This window comes from Ascidiella aspersa, chromosome 6, assembly GCF_963924565.1.
Source record: "Ascidiella aspersa chromosome 6, kaAscAspe10.2, whole genome shotgun sequence".
Taxonomy (NCBI): Eukaryota; Metazoa; Chordata; class Ascidiacea; order Phlebobranchia; family Ascidiidae; genus Ascidiella; species Ascidiella aspersa.
The window spans coordinates 21,673,301-21,688,474 of NC_139452.1; the positions used below are offsets into that span (position 1 = coordinate 21,673,301).

At 32.6% G+C, this 15,174-nt stretch overlaps 1 protein-coding gene across 1 annotated transcript; it reads left to right on the top strand.

Moving 5' to 3' along the window:
- Positions 1-13,964: 13,964 nt before the first annotated feature.
- On the top strand, positions 13,965-15,171 carry LOC146140759 (histone H3.3A). The gene has a single exon (XM_083393111.1). It carries the CDS (start codon positions 14,044-14,046, stop codon positions 14,452-14,454), a length of 411 nt encoding a protein of 136 aa, XP_083249237.1. The 5' UTR covers positions 13,965-14,043; the 3' UTR covers positions 14,455-15,171.
- Positions 15,172-15,174: the final 3 nt, after the last annotated feature.

Sequence of the window (15,174 nt, forward strand, 5' to 3'; positions counted from 1 at the left end):
ACAAATCAGTTATTTTTTCGGGTTTACAAATCTCTTTAAGACATAGGTGATATTTTAGTTATATCTAAATAACAAACAGCTATGAAAATGACTCAGAAAAACAAGACGGTGGTTATTTTAGAAAAATGTTGTTGGAAATATCTCTTATTGCAAGACAGAATCACAATTAGGTTTAATGTTACTTTATACCACTGGATTCTAAATAAAAAATTATATGTAATTTTTTGTACTGACATTATTTGAGACTACTAAATTATTTTCCCTGGATTTTTACACATTATCAGCAAAGATGTACAGTGTAATTTATACTTATGTCTTATCGATAGATAACTAAGTATTTCAACCAGCACTTCTGCTAAACTATGTATTGCCCTTCAAACTTCATGAGCATTTTAAGGCATTTTGCTAATAAAGTGTATCTGTACTGGTACAACATTCTCGATTACTAGATAATATTGGTATTTTGGAGTTCTAACAACCTGTTTATATTTGTGTCATTAATTGGAAAATACCAATCAAATTTTAACTACACTTCTGTTTTAATTTTTACATATTTTTAATAAACAAATCCTATTAGAATGTTGACTAAAAAAACAACATGACTAGGCATTTGTTTAAAGTATTGCTTTGCCTGTATTAAAATTGGGGTTTGAAGGCATAGATAGATTTAAACAAAAAAATCAGCTTCCAGACATTTTGTTAGATAACAGGAATCCTAGTTCATTTTTTCAGCTTTAGGAAAAATTAATTACAAATTGGTCACTTGCTTAAATCCTATAGATGACATGTGGAACAGTTTAACATTAGTTTTTTAATCAGGATTGTTTTTCTTTAATTTGTTTTTTAGAATTCAGCAATAGTCTATCAAAATGTAAAGTTGCTTTTCTCTGAAGAACTGATACCAAATGATAAACATGATATTATTATGCTACATGTTATGATAAACCAGATGAGATGAATATTGAGGATACATCATTGTAAAATAATTGATCAATCAATACAAACAGGTGTTTAAAATTAAAATGACTAAGTTTCATATTTCATAAAACTGTGAATTTCAGTGTTGAAATTATAATGCCTAAAATAAAGCTAATGATGTTTTCTAACTACCTATTCTGTTTATATATTTGCATATACATTCAATGGGTATCTTACAATCCTACAGTTTGTTGTAACTTAGTAATGGTAAGAGGGATTTTGCTACCAATAGCACTTTCACTATTTCTTTTTCAGTTTTAGTCAGATATTGACGTTAAAGTTTGCCCACCATATACTTTAATATTTACTGCCAGATAATAACAACTTCTGTATATATGTATGTACAGAGCAACTTGAGGGATTCCAATGTCAGCTTAACAAAGACAACCGATTTCAAGTTAAGCACAACACGCTTTCTGGCAAACTAATGTTGCTTGATTAAAGATTTATTCAAGCGTTTCAAGAATGCTACATAGTTCTCTATGGGCTTTGATTTTGTTTAAGCCAACTACAACCTCTAGTTTGTGTTCCAAGCTCGTAGACTAATTTGTTAAAAAACTAATATGTTTCAAAAAAGGAATAATTTGTCACTCGCATTACAAGTGCATGTATGTTTAGTTTATGCGTTTATTTTTGTACATTATTTTTCATTTTTGCTACATGACGTTAATTAATTAATATTTTCAATAGTGCATGATGTTTTTAAGGGGTTAAATAGCAATTGTACAAATTCGTCAACGGTTTGTTAAGTTGAACAAAGCTTAACTACCACTTATTTACCCAAATTGACATCCCTATTCCAACCCTTAACCTAACCCTTATAATTTTATAAACAAACAGATCAGTGCCCAATCTTCCCATTGCTCTCTAAGCTAAATATTTTGATGTTTTGATTTCAACGTAAGGGTATTTTGGTTGGCCACGGTCTACTCCGTCTTTGGATTATATTTAGGCTTCAGAAAAACTCTTTTTATTGCTATTTTTGGGCTAATGGTGCTTGTTCTTGCTTTTCTATTACGCTGTGGAATAAGCTTAACTGCCATATGTATTTCTTCTTCGATTTGTGTCTCTTACTCACTAATTGGCTCACACTTTTGTTAAGAATTGCAACTTTCTCATTGACAATTTAGAACAAACTACTATGCCATGTAAAAAGTATCTATTTTGTGTGGCTTTTGGGTGATATTGTTTAATTTTTTCCGTATTAATCTGTTCTGTAACGTTCTACTCTGAAACGGTTATCAATTTGGGGCGGCCTTCATTTTAAACGTCATTTTGAATATGCTTCCGTGTAAAAAAACAAATACTTTTCAAGTTATTCACTAACTTGATCGATTAATATTGTCATAAATCGTCATCTCTTGTCGTATAACGTGCCAAGAGTAAAATTTGATTGTGCTTAATAATGTGAAATAAACAAAACAGTTGTTAATGAAAGGCGATTTTAATGCTGGTAACAAGTCATTTAGAAATGTAGTCCCAGTCAAATCAAGAAAACCATTACGTGGTAAATAACGTGGTATTACAAAAAAATATTTCAAGAATGTTCTTAAATAAAAATGTGTGGTATTTTTGACTAAAACGCTAAAATGTCAAGTCTTCAAAAACTAAAACTTGAGTGCATTTTATCATAGGAATAAAATGTTGAGGAAAAAACAGCTGTTGTGTTATGTAGTAATCAAGTGACCTTGCGGGCAACAATTAAGTTTAGCGAGCCAAGTTTAAAAACGACTTGGATAACTTATTGTTATCTAATATACTTTTGAGAAAAGCAAAGAATTTAGTGTAAAGCAGGTTTAGTTACGTTATTTTGAAATAGAAGGTAAAAATGTAACAAATCACATGTTTTTTTCCGCTTTTGTGTAACGTGCACGACGGAAAAATTTTATCTATCTGCATCTATGCTTATTAATTACATATTTGTGTTGGTGTTTTACCAATTTTTATTAAGAATGGTTTAATCTTGCTTTAAAATAAATCCGTCGTATGCTTGGTCAGCTGTGTTGTAGTGTTTCAGTGCAGACGACGTTTAATACGCCCTCGCAAATTGTACAAACGACCTTGTTATTGCGGTGAATTCTATTGCTACCTTGCGGATTACATAATTCTGTGATTTTGTCAATTTATATAAAATGTTTAAATCGAATTTTATGCCTAAGCCTCGACAGATATAATTAAGACAGATGTACAACGTTCTAAAATATCAAAATTTTTATCGATTAGGCCTAAATTTTACCTCAGTAAATATTGTAAGGTTTTATAACAACAGGAGCCTAAAATGCATAGCTCTGCTGTATTACTTGGGTTATCTCGACATTTTTTTTAAATAAGATAATCTTAGTGGTACAACAGTGAGAAAAATGATTGAGATGAACTTTCAAAAGAGATACAAACATTTTGAGACCGAGATAAACACTTAATTAGTATTAACGTATTTGAAAATCGACGCATTATTTTTATGATCAAAATATAGATTCCGAGTTTAAATCATTTACTTCCGAAACAAGGTGAACATTTTAAGATCGACAATGATCAGAAAATAAGTTTTGATATCCACCAACTATAACTTCATAATCGAAATACAGATTTCGAGTTTAAATCATTTACTTCACAAGCGAGATGAATATTTCAAGATCGACACTGATCGAAATATAAGTTTTGATGTCGAATTATTATTTACTCCGCGATCGAAATATAGATTTCGAGTTTGACTTATTTACTTCACAAACGGGACGAATGTTTCAAGATCGTCACTGATCGAAATATAAGTTTTGATGTCGACTTATTAACTCCACAAACGAGATGAATATTTCAAGATCGACACTGATCGAAATATAAGTTTTGATGTCGACTTATTAACTCCACAAACGAGACGAATGTTTCAAGATCGTCACTGATCGAAATATAAGTTTTGATGTCGACCTATTAGCTCCGCGATAGAAATACAGATTTCGTGTTTGACTTATTTACTTCACAAACGAGATGAATATTTCAAGATCGACACTTATCGAAATATCAGTTTTGATATCGGCTTATCAACGTTGCAATAGAAAAATATATTTCGAGTTTGCTTCATAATCGAGATAGCAATTTTGAGTTTGACTTATTAGCTCCACGATCGGGACCAACCTTCGAACGATTACATTAAGAATAAGATCAACATGTTTACTTTATGATCGAGATGTTTTAATATCGTCATACATACTAAGTAGCGGTAAATATTAAAGAACAATCTGTTTTTTTCCTGTAAAAATAGTTATATTTTCATAAAAAAATGAAATGTTTAAGATGATTGTTTTAGAAGATGGCACAAACTCGTAATCTGTATTTCGATTATGAAGTTAATAGGTGGATATCAAAACTTATATTCCGATCAGTGTCGATCTTGAAATGTTAGTCTCATTTCGGAAGTAAATAAGTCAAACCCGAAATCTGTATTTTGATCGCGAAGTTACTAAGTCGATATCGAAGCTTATATTCCGATCAGTGTCGATCTTGAAATGTCCATCAAGTTTCTGAAGGAAATAAGTCAAACACGAAATCTGTATTTCGATTATGAAGTTAATAGGTGGATATCGAAGCTTATATTCCGATCAGTGTCGATCTTGAAATATCCATCTACTTTCCAAAGGAAATGAGTCAAACACGAAATCTGTATTTTGATCGCGAAGTTACTAAGTCGATATCAAAACTTATATTCCGATCAGTGTCGATCTTGAAATGTCCATCAAGTTTCTGAAGGAAATAAGTCAAACACGAAATCTGTATTTCGATTATGAAGTTAATAGGTGGATATCAAAACTTATATTCCGATAAGTGTCGATCTTGAAATGTTAGTCTCATTTCGGAAGTAAATAAGTCAAACACGAAATCTGTATTTCGATTATGAAGTTAATAGGTGGATATCAAAACTTATATTCCGATCAGTGTCGATCTTGAAATATCCATCTACTTTCCAAAGGAAATGAGTCAAACACGAAATCTGTTTTCCGATCAATGTCGATATTGAAATGTTCCTCTCGTTTCGGAAGTAAATGATTTAAACTCGGAATCTATATTTCGATTGTGAAAACAATGCGTCGATTTTTAAATGTTTGTCACGTTTGCGAAGTAAATATTCAACCCTTTAATAGTGAATCAAATGAAATGACCTTAATTGTTCGGGCCGTTTTTAATGCAATAAACTAAACTTACAATCTGTATCACGATTCAAGAATTGGATATTGAGATTAAAATATTATATGTCCATTGTAAAGCGAACACGTTAATACTAATTAAGTGTTTATCTCGGTCTCAAAATGTTTGTATCTCTTGTGATAGTTCATCTCAATCATTTTTTCCACTAATGTAACACTTAGATTATCTTATTTAAAAAAAAATGTCGAGATAAACCAAGCAATACAGCAGAGCTATACATTTTAGGCTCCTGTTGTTATAAAACCTTACAATATTTTTTGTTATAAAACGGAACCTTAGAATATTTTTGAGGTAAAATTTAGGCCTAATCGATAAAAACTTCGATATTTTAGGACGTTGTACATCTGTCCTAATTATATCTGTTGGAGCTTAGGCATAAAATTCCACTAAAATATTTTATATAAATTGACGAAATCGCAGAATTATGTAATCCGCAAGGTGGCGATAGAATTCACCGCAATAACAAGGTCGTTTGTACAATTTGCAAAGGCGAATTAAACGTCGTCTGCACTGAAACACCACAACCCAACTGACCGGATTTGTTTCAAAACAAGATTAAACCATTCTTAATAAAAATTGGTAAAACACCAGTGCAAATATCCAAATTAATAGGCATAGATGTAGAGTGATGAAATTTTTCCATCGTGTACGTTAAACAAAAGCGGAAAAAATATGTGATATGTTAAATTTTTAACACTATATTTTAAAAGAACGTGACTAAACCTGCTTTACACTGAATTCTTTGCTTTTATTAAAAGTGAATTAGATAAGTTATCGAAGTCGTTTTTAAACTTGGCTCGCACAACTTAATTGTTGCCCACAAGGTCACAAGATCACTACACTACACAACATGGAGCTGTTTTTTCCTCAACAATGTATTTCTATGATAAAGTGCACTTAAATTTAAGTTTTTTTGTAATAACACGTTATTTAGTTATATTTTGTAATAACACGTTATTTACCACGTAATAGTTTTCTTGATTTAACTAGCACTACATTTCTAAATAACTTGGTAACAGCATTAAAATCGTATTTTATTAACAACTGTTTTGTTTATTTCATATTATTAGGCACAATCAAATTTTACTCTTGGCAAGTTATACTACGCAGGAGATGACGATTTATGACAATATTAATCGATCAAGTTAATGACTACGGTCAAAAGTATTTGTTTTTTTGCACAGAAGCATATTCAAAACAATGTTAAAAAGAAGGCCGCCCTACATTGATAACTGTTTCTTACCATTTCAGAGAAGAACGTTAAAAACACAGACAAATACGGGAAAAAATAAACAATATTACCCAAAAGCAACACAAAACAGATACTTTTTACATGGCATAGTAGTTTGTTCTAAATTGACGAAAAGAAAGTTGCAATTCTTAACAAAAGTGTGAGCCAATTAGTGAGTAAGAGTCACAAATCTAAGTAGAAAAACATATACCAATGACAGATGAACTTATTATTACACAGCGTAATAGAAAAGCGTAACGAGAATAAGCACCATTAGCGCAAAATAGCAATAAAATAACGTTTTTATGAAACCCAAATGTAATCCTACGACGGAGTAGACCGTGGCCAACCGGAATACCCTTACATTGAAATCAAAACATGAAAATATTTAGCTTAGAGAGCAATGGAACGATTGGGCACTGGTCTGTTTGTTTATCAAACTAAGGGTTAGGTTAAAGTGTCGTTTGGAATAGGGATATCGGGGTAAATAAGTGGTGGTTAACCTTTGTTCAACTTAACAAACCGTTAACGAATTCGTACAATTGCTATTTAACCCCTTAAAAACATCATGCACTATTGGAAATTTTAATTAATTAACGTCATGTAGCAAAAATGAAAAACAATGTATAAAAACAAACGCATAACTAAACATACTTGCACTTGTAATAGGAGTGACAAATTATGGCGGTCTTAAACAAATTAGTTTTTTTAACAAATTGGCCAATGAGTTTGGAACACAAACTAGAGGTTGTAGTTGGCTTTAAACAAAATCAAAGCCCATAGAGAACTATGTAGCATTCTTGGAACGTTTGAGTAAATCTTTAATCAAGCAACATTAGTGTTGAAAATCCTGTTGTGTTTAACTTACAAGCAGTTGTCTTTGTGTAGTTGACTTTGGAAAGTAGCTCTGTGTATATATATACATAAGTTGTTATTATCTGACAGTAAATATCAAAGTATATAGTGTGCAAAGGTTTCAATATCTGACTAAAACTGTAAAATAAATAGTTCAAGTGCTAGTCGTAGCAAAATCCCTCTTACCGTTACTAAGTTACAACAAACTGTAGGACTGTAAGATACCCATTGAATGTATATGTAAATTTATAAACAGAATAGGTAGTTTGAAAATACCATTTGCTTTATTTTAGTCAACACTGAAATTCCCTGTTTTATGAAATATGAAATTTGTCATTTTAATTTTAAAATACCTGTTTATATTGATCAATCAATTCTTTTACAATGATGTATCCTCAATATTCATCTCATCTGTTTTTTTATAACATGTAGTATAATAATAGCATGTTCATCATTTGGTATCATTCTTTTCAGAGAAAAGCAACTGTACATTTTGATAGACTATTGCTGAAATCTAAAAAACAAATTAAAGAAAAACAATCCTGATTAAAAAACTAATGTTAAACTGTTCCACATGTCATCTATAGGATTTAAGCAAGTGACCAATTTGTAATTAATTTTTTCTAAAGCTAAAAAAATGAACTAGGATTCCTGTTATCTAACAAAATGTCTGGAAGCTGATTTTTTTGTTTAAATCTATGCCTTAAATCTATGCCAAACCCCAATTTTAATACAGGCAAAGCAATTCTTTAAACAAATGCCTAGTCATGTTGTTTTTTTTAGTTAACATTCTAATAGGATTTGTTTATTAAAAATATGTATAAATTAAAACAGAAGTGTAGTTAAAATTTGATTGGTATTTTCCAATTAATGACACAAATATAAACAGATTGTTAGAACTCCAAAATACCAATATTATCTAGTAATCGAGAATGTTGTACCAGTACAGATACACTTTATTAGCAAAATGCCTCAAAATGCTCATGAAGTTTGAAGGACAATACATAGTTTAGCAGAAGTGCTGGTTGAAATACTTAAAGTTATCTATCGATACGAAATAAGTATAAAGTACACTGTACATCTTTTCTGATAATGTGTAAAAATCCAGGGAAAATAATTTAGTAGTCTCAAATATTGTCAGTACAAAAAATTACATATAATTTTTTATTTAGAATCCAGTGGTATTAAGTAACATTAAACATAATTGTGATTCTGTCTTGCAATAAGAGATATTTCCAACAACATTTTTCTAAAATAACCAGCGTCTTGTTTTTCTGAGGCATTTTCATAGCTGTTTGTTATTTAGATATAACTAAAATATCACCTATGCATTAAAGAGATCTGTAAACCCGAAAAAATAACTGATTTGTAATGGACATTTTATCAAAAAGTAATCGCCCTACATATAACTAATACCAAAAAATGTATTAAATCCTATGGAATGTAATCAAATACTAATCATTCTTATAATAATTTGTTTAATTTTAGTATATTTAAAATATTAATGAAATTGCTGATGGACATTTGTTGCACCTATTACGATTATCTGAACAGTTGGTTAAACAAAGGGATATTCAATATTTAATAAAGGATCTTAAGATTCAAATCCAAATTTATATTGTATCTAATTTCGCTGTTTTGGATTGTTGAAACCAATATAGTTCAAGTTTTACAGCAAAAAATTGCCTCAATTGTACATACGCAATTTAAAATATTAATGAAATTGCAGACTGAATTTGTTGCACCCATTATGCTTAGCTGAAGAGTGGGTTAAACATAGGGATATTCAATATTTAATAGAGAATCTTTAAGCTTATATTGTATCTAATTTTGCTGTATTTGATGGTTGGAACCAATATAGTTTTTAGCTTGAAGTATAGGTTGAGTTTGGAGTGCAAAGAGTTGCTCCTAATTGTACATACGCAAGTGGCAAGTTTGAATAAAGGTCTGTAGCAGTGGCGAAACAATTACTGTACTTGCTATAAAGGTAGCCATGTACTGCGACACCAGCGTTTTTCTAATTATTTGCTGTTAACCTTCGCCTAATAATAATATTTGCGTGGGGTTACTCGAGGTTAACAAAGGTTACTTTACCCAGTGATAATAAGATATTAATGGCAAATAGTAACATGTTCTTTTCAGCATCATATTCAGCTGATTAACCAGATCGTTGTAGCAAAACTTAAATACAATACAACAGTTCCCCCCCTTTGTAAAGAGCTCATTGTGTTGCACCGCACTCATTAAATAAACAAAAAATTAAGTTTGGGCAACAACCAGGTGTTTCTGTTATGATATTTTTTGTTGGTAGTTATGGACTACAATTTATACAACTTTTTGAAATGTCAGTTGTTTATAATGTTGAATATTTGTTTTAATTTCATGATATTAATATAAATGTTAGCAAATAGTTGAATGCTGTATTGCCTTTTTAAAAGTATATCGTGAATAATAAAGCTCTGACTCTACTAAATTGCTAGTATTAGTAACCGTTAAATGTGTTGTTTTCAGTCAGCATTTCATGGCACATTTGGTCAAGACCTCAGGTGAGTGGCATCAAATTTTCAGTTGGGCCAAGGTTTAATGCAGGGGTGTCCAGCAAGCGGCACTCAGGCCAAATGTGGCACGTGACCTAATAAAAAATGGCACGCAAGCCCTGCCCAAAAAACACTAAAATTGTTATTTAGCCAATTGACAAAAAAGCTCAATTTGTTATAGAGCCAATTTTCAGAAAATATTAAGTTTGTTATACAACCAATTGCCATTGTTTGTTCACAATATAAAACAATCGCGGCAATCACGACAACCAACAATTACTTTTGATATAGTAACATTATACTGTGTGGAGGCTAGCATTCACATAATATTATATAGCTTGGTGTAAAGAAACAAAAGTCAGCTCACCGAGAGACACTTTGATGTAGGGATGCGCCTTTCTACTAGATAGTTATTTTCAAGTTTAAATAAACGTTCTGATTATTGGTAAAAAAGCGCTTTTATGATTAAAAAGAATTGGTTCGGTTACGATACTTTGGCACGGGAAGAAGTTATAAGATAAAAATTGGCACGCTTTGGCACGGGAAGAAGTTATAAGATAAAAATTTGGCATGTTTGAGTTGGACACCCCTGGTTTAATGTTTATTAAAGTTCTGAATCCAACCACAACTAAATCTTTTTCTATAATTTACTAATTTGGGTGTGCACCTGTCCTGGAGAACAGAATAGGCTGTAATAACCTTACAAATGCAATTTGTCTAGTTTAGATAAAGTTCAACTGAAAACTGTACTAGGGGTTTTATATTGTGATTGTGGAGTTAATCTGATTCCACAGTAAATTTCCATAAAATGCACAAAGTGCAACTGCATAAGATAAGGCAAACTTTCCAACTTGGGTACAATGTTCTTTAAGCAGTGGCCTACAAACTTTTTTGTCGCTGCCCAAAATGCTCTTTCAAGAGCTTTTAAAGGCCCAGCACATGAAGCGAATTATATCACAGAGTTTTTGTCATAAAACACTTAATGCTAACAATTAGACGTTTAGTGCAAAAAGTTTATAGTTTCATTTAATAAAAATTTACTTTGTAGCATTTATAAGTCACACAGCTCAACATACGATAGTATGCACAGCATTTGGGGCATAAACAGTTTAATGCAGTATAGATTTTGGGGGATGTATAGAACGGTGGCACTATGATGCTACAATGAGCAAAAGTAAAAAAATACTCCTAAGCACACCATTTTTTAAAACATTACAAGCACACCATTTTTTTTAAACATTACAGTGTAAGCACACCATTTTTTAAAACATTACAGTGAATGTGAAAGTTATCAAGAGTCGTTTAAGGAGGCAGTCCAGGAGCCAACACAAAAAAGATCAAAACGGAAGAAACTGCCTCAGTGTTTTAAAGTGCATATTGTCAGTGTAGCGATAGTCAGGTTCTTGAAAATATGTAAATTTAAAAAATTCAGCATAGCTCTGCTTTTAATAAATACAGTTCACAGTGCAGCAAGAACATGTCTCGCAAGTATTGCAATATGATTGTTGTGTATGGTTGGGTGTATTTCCAGTAGCTGTGTTAAACTATATTATAGCACAAGAGTCCATCATGGAAAGTATGACAAGTGCACCCACAATTATTTTTAACAGACTAGACCAGCGTTTCTCAACCGGTGCGCCCGGCGTTTTCAGTCTTAAACACTGGAGTCCCTTTAAAGATATGCAACTATTAAACAATATTTGAAAAATTGCAGTAAAAGAAATACCGGGTACACCTAAAAAAATTCTCGCTCGCTTCGCTCACAAGATGCGCCGCCACGTTTTCATATAGGTGTGCCACCAAGTCAAAAGTTAGACCTTCAACCCTTGAAAATGAATATAATAGCATAATAGCAGTTTTTCAACAAATTATATTGGCGGGTGCAGTTTTGACCTTAGTTGCATCAGGTCACCCCAAATTTTCTGGCAGTGCAATCGCACGATTTCATCAAAATCTGTCATATTTTCCATACGGGACAAGGGCGATGGCGGGTAAGCTAGTCAGTTGCTGACTTTGGTTCGGGGGAAAACGAAATATGCCAGGACAGTTTTAAACTAAGATTTGGTCTATTTACGCACAGCGCACAAGTTATAATTACAAATATGTTGGCTCGCTACATGTTTAGACCTGGGCAACTAGACAAGCCACAAAAAATGATTGCTTAAACGGCTGTGTTTCTTGATAAGTGATAGGTCCAGACTAGTGAAAACAGTTAAATACTAATAAAAATGTGACCGAATGTTAGCGGTAGTCGGGTCACAGACTCGTTCTGCAGGTATAGCGTTATTTGAGTAACAAAGCCCTTTACTATACGTTAGGCTGCCCAAAACGGTAGTAAAGACTAGTAAGCAACCATCTTGTATAGGTTAGATTGCGCCTAACATTTTCAACAATATATTATTGCTGCAATGCAATAACAGGGAAAGCTACTTGTACAGGCAGTGGCTCTGCAGGCTACATGACACCCTCAGGGCCGAATATAATACACTTTATCATGACTAAAACATAGCTGACAGGAAATGTTAACTGATCAGGTAATTACTTTTTGCCTTTTTTCATAATTTTTAAAACCGTGCTGACAGAAAGACAACTTTTTAGGCTGAATTGAAGTTTTTTAGTGTTACGGTCGCTACAATGGGGAGTCCCTTTATACGAGAGTATAAGTTTTAAAAAAAATATTAAAAATTCTACATTTTTGTATTTCCTAGTTATTCGTAAACTAAATATATTTTTGCTGTTTTTATTCGTTATTACTTAAGTAGTTCATCTTTGCATCATTCTCGGGTGAAATCGTTACCTTTGTGTAATAAAAAAGCAAAATATTGCGTTTCTCTATAGCCGCTTGCCAGTAAATCACATTCACGAAGATTCGTGAGTGCTATGAACCGAGTGGAATAAGCTGTTGGCATAAAGCAGGCAAGTCTACCCACCAGTGGGTCAGTGGACATCCACGGGACTGCTTTAAGGCCGAAGAAGTGAAATTATAAGACGGCTTGAAGCGACCCAAACGAGTCGGATCGGGTGGTCATTTGAGTGAATGCCTTACTTGCAGAACTGCTCTAGGGTTTCACTTTTGAAACGCATTCTTGAATTCAAAGGATTTTGGCTGCTTGTAGACTAGAATTAGAAAATTTGCATTATCTTATTTTTTTATGAAATAAAGGAATTCAATTTAAAGTGTTGTGAATGCATGTTCGATTTGTTGTCCTTAGCAAAGCTAGCGTATGTTTTTTGCGTAAATTTCATTTCAGCTGCAGAAAATTTTAATTGAACGTCAGATAACTTTGCAGGTTTTCATTCTTAACTGGTTAGAAATTCCCCTTTTGCGTCAATCGATTTCGACATCTTTGTTGTCAATCGCCTTTTTCTTGCGCATCGACTACGCAATTTCTGTTGTTGCGTCATCGTCCCACTTTTTTCGCGCGAGGAGCCAAGCGTTGTTTCTTTTTATATGTATCTCAGATGAAGCGCAACGCAAAAATGGCGGCCAGGCGTTATTTTTTGGCGTAGTGGTTTCTTCGAAAAGGTTAAGTCTAATTTTCGTTTTTTGGCGCTATTTCTAGAGCTCATGTAGTCTTTGTTGTCCAATATGGATCAAATAAAGTATTAGTTCCCTTAGGGCATTGTAAGTCATTTATTTTAAATTCAGTTTTTTAAATTAGCGCGATATTTTACAGATTTTCGGTTATGAGAATTTTAGTTCCTCTACTTAATCTACTATACGCTCAGACAAAGGCCAATCTGTGTTCTGCTTTACGCGTGTAAAATTTAGCGCTTTATTACTGACCAAATACAACAGTAAAGAAGTGAATTAGATCAGGATCAATTTAGAAATGAACCTAAATTTCTACAAAAACTAAGTATATAAGTATTTAAAAAGTTAAAGACAGATTTTTTAATACTCATTAAATATTTATCACGATTTTCTGCTTTAGTTTTAAATATGTTAAACTGGCTTAGTGCACTTCTAACCCCAATTTATATAGCAGTTGCACCCACCATACAATCTTTACAGAGAATAGTGTGGGTTAACAGATTAATAAAAATATGAAAGTTTAACTAAATTGGATATATACCCTAATAAAACTGGCATGTGCTATGAAAATGAATAAGCTATTCACCTATCATGTAACATTACAGCAGAAGGTAATTTATATGTAGATTTAACAAATATATCAAACTGGTTTCCTTTTTCTAGGTATATTATTAAAGTTTACTTACTCAAGTCTCAAATATAACTTAGCGATGGCTCGTACCAAGCAAACCGCAAGAAAGTCTACAGGAGGCAAAGCTCCCCGTAAGCAACTGGCCACTAAAGCTGCGAGGAAGAGTGCCCCATCCACTGGAGGAGTGAAGAAGCCCCATAGATACCGACCTGGTACTGTTGCTCTCAGGGAGATCCGTCGTTATCAGAAGTCGACTGAGTTGCTCATCAGAAAGTTACCGTTCCAGCGTCTGGTGAGAGAAATTGCCCAAGATTTCAAGACAGATCTTCGCTTTCAGAGTGCTGCCATTGGAGCACTTCAAGAAGCCAGTGAAGCTTACTTGGTTGGTCTCTTTGAGGACACCAACTTGTGTGCTATTCATGCCAAGAGGGTGACCATTATGCCAAAAGACATCCAACTGGCACGCCGGATCCGTGGAGAGAGAGCCTAGGTTGAGCGCTTTTGCTGGGATGGATTAAGCGAGGATTGCTTTTGTACATACCGGATGACTCTTTTTTTACATAAAACCAAATGTTAGAACGGTAGAAAGTTGTACAGCTTGTCAGCGCCTTTGTTGTTGCATAATTTCCTTTAGCAATGAATTAATGGATTTTGGTTTGGTTTATTTTACGAAAAATTGCCTAGTTATGCATTAAATGTGCGATCCACATGTACAACTGATACATTTGCTTTCATTTGCTATGTCACTTTAAGACAGCAGCTCAGGTTAGGCATGAAACCTTTTTTATGAGACATGACTATTCATTGTTAGTTACATTAAGGTCAGCCAAAATAAGCCTAAAATTACCATATAACCAAATGTTGTGTTCTTAGTTTTCATTGTATTTTCACATGCCTATTTCTTATGATTTTATTAGAGTTAAGCCCTGAAAATATAATTACTTTGCTCTGCATTAAAATAACCAACTATTTTTTAAACTGAAGATGAGTTGATTTGTTGGCTTTATTGAAAAGGCTACATTAAGATATTTAATGAAATTTTATTAACTATAGAGTTACTAATAAGTATCTTGCAAATAATAACTTTATATGAATAAAAACTGCTTCTACTGTTCTTAAGTACACTTCTCCGCAATAAACAATTCCTCATGTTGATAAAACCGGTTTTTAATGTGTCATGTTGTGTTTTGTTCCTGTATGTATTTAGGTT

Bases quoted from the DNA above. Each gene is read 5' to 3' on its own strand.
- LOC146140759 (XM_083393111.1), top strand. From the start codon at position 14,044: ATGGCTCGTACCAAGCAAACCGCAAGAAAGTCTACAGGAGGCAAAGCT.